The sequence below is a fragment of the Mus pahari genome, chromosome 16 (assembly GCF_900095145.1).
Source record: "Mus pahari chromosome 16, PAHARI_EIJ_v1.1, whole genome shotgun sequence".
Lineage (NCBI taxonomy): Eukaryota > Metazoa > Chordata > Mammalia > Rodentia > Muridae > Mus > Mus pahari.
The window spans coordinates 60698805-60704960 of record NC_034605.1 but is presented as its reverse complement, the minus strand read 5'-3'; the positions used below and the strand labels follow the sequence as shown (position 1 = coordinate 60704960).

At 51.4% G+C, this 6156-nt stretch overlaps 1 protein-coding gene across 5 annotated transcripts in view; it reads left to right on the top strand.

The window, feature by feature from the left end:
• The window catches only part of Klhl3 (kelch like family member 3), a 120317-nt gene that overhangs the window by 100341 nt on the left and 13820 nt on the right, over nucleotides 1-6156 (top strand). For all 5 annotated transcript variants that reach the window (XM_029547556.1, XM_029547557.1, XM_029547558.1 and 2 more), the window contains exons 9-10: nucleotides 4577-4694; nucleotides 5077-5274. In XM_029547556.1, coding sequence (XP_029403416.1) covers nucleotides 4577-4694; nucleotides 5077-5274 — 316 coding nt within the window. The remainder of the gene's footprint in view (nucleotides 1-4576; nucleotides 4695-5076; nucleotides 5275-6156) is intronic.

Here is a 6156-nt window from a genome sequence, read left to right as displayed (position 1 = left end):
AGAGAAATCCTGTCTCAAAAAAAAAAAAAAAAAAAAGTGAAAAAAAAAAAAAAAACAAAAAAAAAAAAAAAAAAAAAAAAAAAAAAAAAAAAAAAAAAAAAAAAAAAGAAATGATACAAAAAGCCATTCAGGATGGGCATGTGCAGGGCATGGCAGCCTGCTCCTGATTGGGACTGTCCTGTTGTTAGATAAAACCGTCTGAGGCGAAGACTGCAGGCATGCGGGTAGACAGGGTGACATCACACCTGGCCCGGGCCCTTGATTGGCACCGCCTCTCTTCCGTCTCATTCCGTGCCCCACCAAATACTCTGGGACCCTGATGACCCTCTCCGTGACCCCTGCACTTCTTACTCCTCACTCTCATTCAAGGCTCACATGTATTTCTCTTCTACGTTCCCAACAGTCTCTCTTAGCAAACCACTCGAGCATCAATAACGATACCCAGTACCTACCTAATGACTCTGCTTGTGGTCCGCCAAGCCTGGTAGTGAGTGCATCGCACCACGCCAGCCTACAGACTCCGTGTGAGAAAGGTCCTGGTTTTCAGATAATACAGATGCTGAAAGTGAGGCCTAGGGAGGTTGGAAGTCTTGCCTGTGCTCAGCAGCTGGCTAGTAATGCCTGGGCTCAACAGCTGGCTAGTAATGCCTGTGCTCTACAGCTGGCTAGTAATGGGCTCACAGGCCGAGCCCAGATGTGTCTGACCCCAGTGCCCATTGTCTTTCCAACCCTTTAGACTCTCTTTGAACTTTGCCCTTGTGCTGTGCTTTCTGGTTGACACATGCCCCGCCCGCTGTCCCCACCCTGCCCCCAATTGTTTCCGAATCTTGTCATCAGCTCCTGCCAGGGGCACCTGTTGCTTAGGAGCCTGCGTGGACCAGTCTTCTACTCTACTGGACACACTTCCTTCGGATGAATTTTTTGGTGTTAGCCCTGCGGCCCCACGCACCAGGGTAAGAGAGACTCGCTTCCTGCCCTGGCCCGAGGGACCGACTGGCTGGGCCTGCTTTCTGCCCAGCTCACCTGTCATGGAAGAGAGTTTGGACACACTCCACTCTGGCCCCTTGAAAAGAGTGTGCACAGCCCGGGCAGCCCCTCAGACCCGACTGGGCGTCCCCTGTGGCCAGGGTTAGAGTCTCGATCCACACGCATTTACCATCTGCTCCGGCGTGTTTATTCTCACGGTCGTTCTCCGGGAAGCAGAGTAGTGGACAGTGAAAGAGCGTTGAATGTGTGCGTGCAAACTCACTCTGCAAGCCGTTGCCGTTTTAAGAGCCAGGCAGCAGCTTCACCAAGGTAAATGGCCGTTTGACCTTCCGTAGTGACAGTATTCTCGTTGGGAGGTGCCAACCACCATCCTGTCAAGGTGGGGTTCAGCTTGCCCGTACTCAGGCAACCAGAAATCTCCAGCTAGCAGAACTGCAGCCCCTAACCCAGCGACAGCTGAGTCCTGGGATCAGGACCCCAGGGCACCTGTAAGACTCTCAGGGACATTGTGGTTTTTAGGAGGATTACGTGACAGGCAGCTCACTTTATTGTCATTCCAGAACCAGCTCTTCTCTTCCTTCAGATGCCTGCATACCTATCCTCACCTATCCTTACCCAGGGCCACCTCAGCGGACCTATCATTGTTACAGGGCATGATGGGATGCATGTGCCTGTATAGTTCCACCAGGCTGAGGCAGGAGGATTCCTCGAGTCTAAGAGTTTGGAGCTAACCCAAATGACAGTGAGACACTTAACACAGGTTTTATGGAGGTTTGTGGACACATTAGGAGCCTTTCGAGCTGTGGTTCTCAACCTTCCCAATGCTGCGACCCTTTAACACAGTTCCTCATGTTGTGGTATCCACCAACCATGAAATTATTTTTGTTGCTACTTCATAACTGTAATTTTGCTACTGTTCTGAATTATAATGTAGAATTCTGTGTTTTCCAGTGGTCTTAGACTACCCCTGTGAAAGGGTCCTTTGACCACCCGAGGGGTCGCCACCCACAGGTTGAGAACACTTCTGTAGTGCTAGCCTAGAGGAGGGAGCTGGAATGTCTCTGTAGTTTGCCAGGAAGCTGAACTCATTAACGGTCCCTACCCCTCACTCCATGGATATGCCCCTGGCTGCCATTTAAACAAGATGTGGTGGGAGGAAACATACAACCTGACTTTTCTTCGAGAATGATTCTGCTGACTCAAACCAAGGGCTCTGAGCTGAGACGTGCAGGAAAGGCACATGAAGACTCGACCTTGGGAGCACTATAGCGAGGCCAGATCTGTGGTCTGGGAGCACTGCATCGAGGTCAGGCCTGTGGTCTGGGAGCACTGCATCGAGGTCAGGTCTGTGGCTTGGGAGCACAACAGGGAGGCCAGGCCTGTGGTCTGGGAGCACTTCAGAGAGGCCAGGCCTGTGGTCTGGGAGCACTGCAGAGAGGCCAGATCTATAGTCTGGGAGCACTGCAGTGAGGCCAGATCTGTGGTCTGGGAGCACTGCATTGAGGTCAGGCCTGTGTTCTGGGAGCACTACATTGAGGCCAGGTCTGTGGTCTGGGAGCACTGCAATGGAGGCCAGGTCTGTGGTCTGGGAGCACTGCAGAGAGGTCAGGTCTGTGGTCTGGGAGCACTGCAATGGAGGCTTCTGGCATCTCAGTTGATCTTGTGTATGGTTGCCAGTTTGGGCTTTTCTTCTCCTGAGGTTTGAGCTCCAATCAGCACACGGCATAGACGACCCCTCCTTTCTTGCATGACATGTAGCGAGGAAGAAGAAAGCAATGTGACAATTCAGTGCGGCAGAAATTGTTCATGGTGAACTATCAAGAAATCCCTACAGGCCAGAGGATGAAAATATGCTTCTTGGTGTCGACTGATACAGATGCAGAGCCCTGGCGTCTCCCGGGAGTGTACATTAGGGGTGTGTTAGATTCTCAGCCGAGCTCTGGGCCTGCCAAATTCAAGGAAACTTGAGGTGGGGCCCTGCGGTTTGTGTTTTTGTAACCCTGAAGTTTAAGGACCACTGGGTGGATAAGGCAGGCTTTGGATGATGCTCAACCCTGTGGCTTACGCTGGCTGCTGGGACCCTCACACTTCCCTGCCTCTTAAGAAGGGCGTTGGAATGCCAGGAAGGGGTACCAACAGGGGAGTGAGAGTTTGCCCAAGTTCATCCAAATATGCTGACTGTTGTTTTCTTTGGAACCTTGGTTCTTTTTTATTAGTAGCATATAGGATAGTTCTGAGGACACAGATGTCACAAGTAAGTACGACTGCTCATTAACATAGCCAGAAAAATGGCTTTGCTCTGATTTGGCCACGCCCAGTGGCAAGAAATACACACGAACTGACTGCTATCCAAAATATACATTTAAGTGTGTTTAACCAGGATAGATACTTCACAAAATAACACTCAGACCGTGTATTCCCTGTGCTGTTCAATTTGATGTGTTCTGGTCATAACCCACCAAGTCGATGTCATGACTCCCTGATGAAGCACATGCCCTGCAGGGGGCGGTGTTGTTGCAGTTCCTGTCTAGAACAGGAAGAGGAGCCATGACAGCTTCAGTCTATGTCAGGGGGCCTGGACTCCCTGGCTGCTCTGCCTCCCTTTGCTGAGTGACCTCTGGCCGCTTACATGTGATTTTTGGTCTTTACATTCTTCGTCTGTCAGTCACAGTGACAAGTGAATGACAACCCACATTGCGTGCGTGTCTGTGTCAGCCACAGTCTCTCTCTCTCTCTCTCTCTCTCTCTCTCTCTCTCTCTCTCTCTCACACACACACACACACACACACACACACTTTATGTACCATTTTTTTCCAGAACACTGTCACTGAAGTAACTCTGATAGCCACCAAAACCACCTGAGTGTTTAGAAATTATTTTTCTTTACCATAGGTAATAGGTACCCTCTGCAGTCCTGATACTTAGAAATACTTATGTGCCATCATATTATCCTAAAAATGTATCTAAAAATCTCTGCTTTCCACCCCACATAGGTTTGTTTGCCTCAGTATAAAAATTGTGCCCCCCACATCTTATGGGTTCTGAGCTTACAGAAGATGCTTTTGTTACTATAGTATCGCAAGTGAGGGTGTTCAGTACTTGACATGCAGGCTTTCCTTGAATATGTACCCCCCAACCCCCCAGTGACTAGGGCTTTATCTTAGGGTTTTATTGCTATGAACAGACACCATGACCAAGGCAACTCTTATAAGGACAACATTTAATTGGGGCTGTCTTACAGGTTCAGAGGTTGAATCCATTATCATCAAGGTGGGAACATGGCATCATCTAGGCAGGCATGGTGCAGGAGGAGCTGAGAGTTCTACATCTTCATCTGAAGGATGCTAGCAGAAGACTGGCTTCCAGGCAGCTAGGATGAGGGTCTTAAGCCCATGCCCACAGTGACACACTTACTCCAACAAGGCCACACCTCCTAATAGTGCCACTCCCTGGGCCAAGCCTATACAAACCATCACAGGCGTCCTCTTCCTGTCTATAGCACTGCAAGCTGGCAGACAGCACGTGGAAGGGCCACGGCTGGCCATCCGTTCCCGTGCGTGTTAGTTACCGTGCACTTGTCTTTCCTGAGGTCATGATTGTGGTTGGTGGCCAGGCACCCAAGGCGATCCGCAGCGTGGAGTGCTATGACTTCGAGGAGGGCCGCTGGGACCAGATAGCCGAGCTTCCCTCCAGAAGATGCAGAGCAGGTAAGCGGTTCTGGCCAGCAACGACTTACCTGGGTCCCAGCATTTCTGCCCTACCAGGCGTCAGCCTCACGATGACCGTGACGGCCACGAAGCCTTGCTCCTTGCTTCTTATCTCTGCAGACCCCCTTTCCACCTGCACCATGGGGCTGCTTGCTCTGAAATTCAGTTCTCAATGTGCTTGTGAATTTAAGCCTATTCTGGAATTTGCTCAAATCAGGTGATATTAGACAAGTACGGGAGAGCTGAGTCCCGTAATCACTCGCAGGTATCTTGAGCTGATGGTAGCCTCCCCAGGAGGCTGTCGTATGCCCACCTTGTCACCCATCGGGTTGGGCGGTCATCCCCATCCCCGACTCTCATGCCCTGTGTTCCTGTGTCACAGGTGTGGTGTTCATGGCAGGCCACGTGTATGCCGTGGGTGGGTTTAACGGCTCTCTGCGGGTGCGGACAGTGGATGTGTACGACGGAGTGAAGGACCAGTGGACCTCCATCGCCAGCATGCAGGAACGCCGGAGCACATTGGGTGCGGCCGTGCTCAATGACCTTCTCTACGCAGTTGGAGGCTTTGATGGCAGTACCGGTAGGTCCAGGACCGCGTTGCCATACCCTATTCTCTGGGCAACCTTGCTTTGCTCAGACAGCTCTTGGGCTGTCTCTGTGCCTTGTAGCAACTCCCCGGGAATGAACCCATCAGATCTAGTGAGCCCTCCTTCGCTGACACGAGATGCTGATGTAATCCTCTGGTATCCCGTGGCTCACCACTGTGCAGGTTTCAGTCCACAGCCCGTGTGGACCTGTGGTGAGATCTCTCATCATGGCGCAGTGTGGCCACATGACACTGCTCTCTTCATTAGCCAGAAAGCAAGAGGAAGGGGAGAGACTGAGATCTTAAGGGTCACCTCCAGTGCTAAGGTGACCTCCCAGAGGTCCCGCCAGTTCCCAGCACCACTACCCGATAACAAGCCTCCAGTGTAAATGTGGACCTCCAGGGCACTCAGGAGCCAGACTTTTAAATGCTTTCCCCCTCAGTTACTCCGTTCTGGGGGTGGAAACAAGACTTCTGCGGCCATAGCTGCTCTGTGACACGATGCATCCTGAGAAGGCCCCCTCACGCAGAAGGGTCCCTTCCTTATCTCCCCACACTTAGCCTGTTTCCTCAGAGCATCACATAGAGGAAGGGGCTTCTCTATGGTGGGATCTGCCTCAGGATTCTAGTCTGAGCATTTTACAGAGCAGCTGAGGGACCTTAAGATCGGGGCCTAAGGTGCTTGGTTCAGAGCACGCACTGCACCCTGATTGGCCATCATTTTTTCTACTGTCCCATAGAGCCCTGCAGGCCATGCCACTGCTCAGGAGCCCCTCGCCCCCACATTTTATCTCACTTCAAACTTTGAACCTGGGATTTGGAGACAGAGAGAGAGAGAGAGAGAGAGAGAGAGAGAGAGAGAGAGAGAGAGAGAGA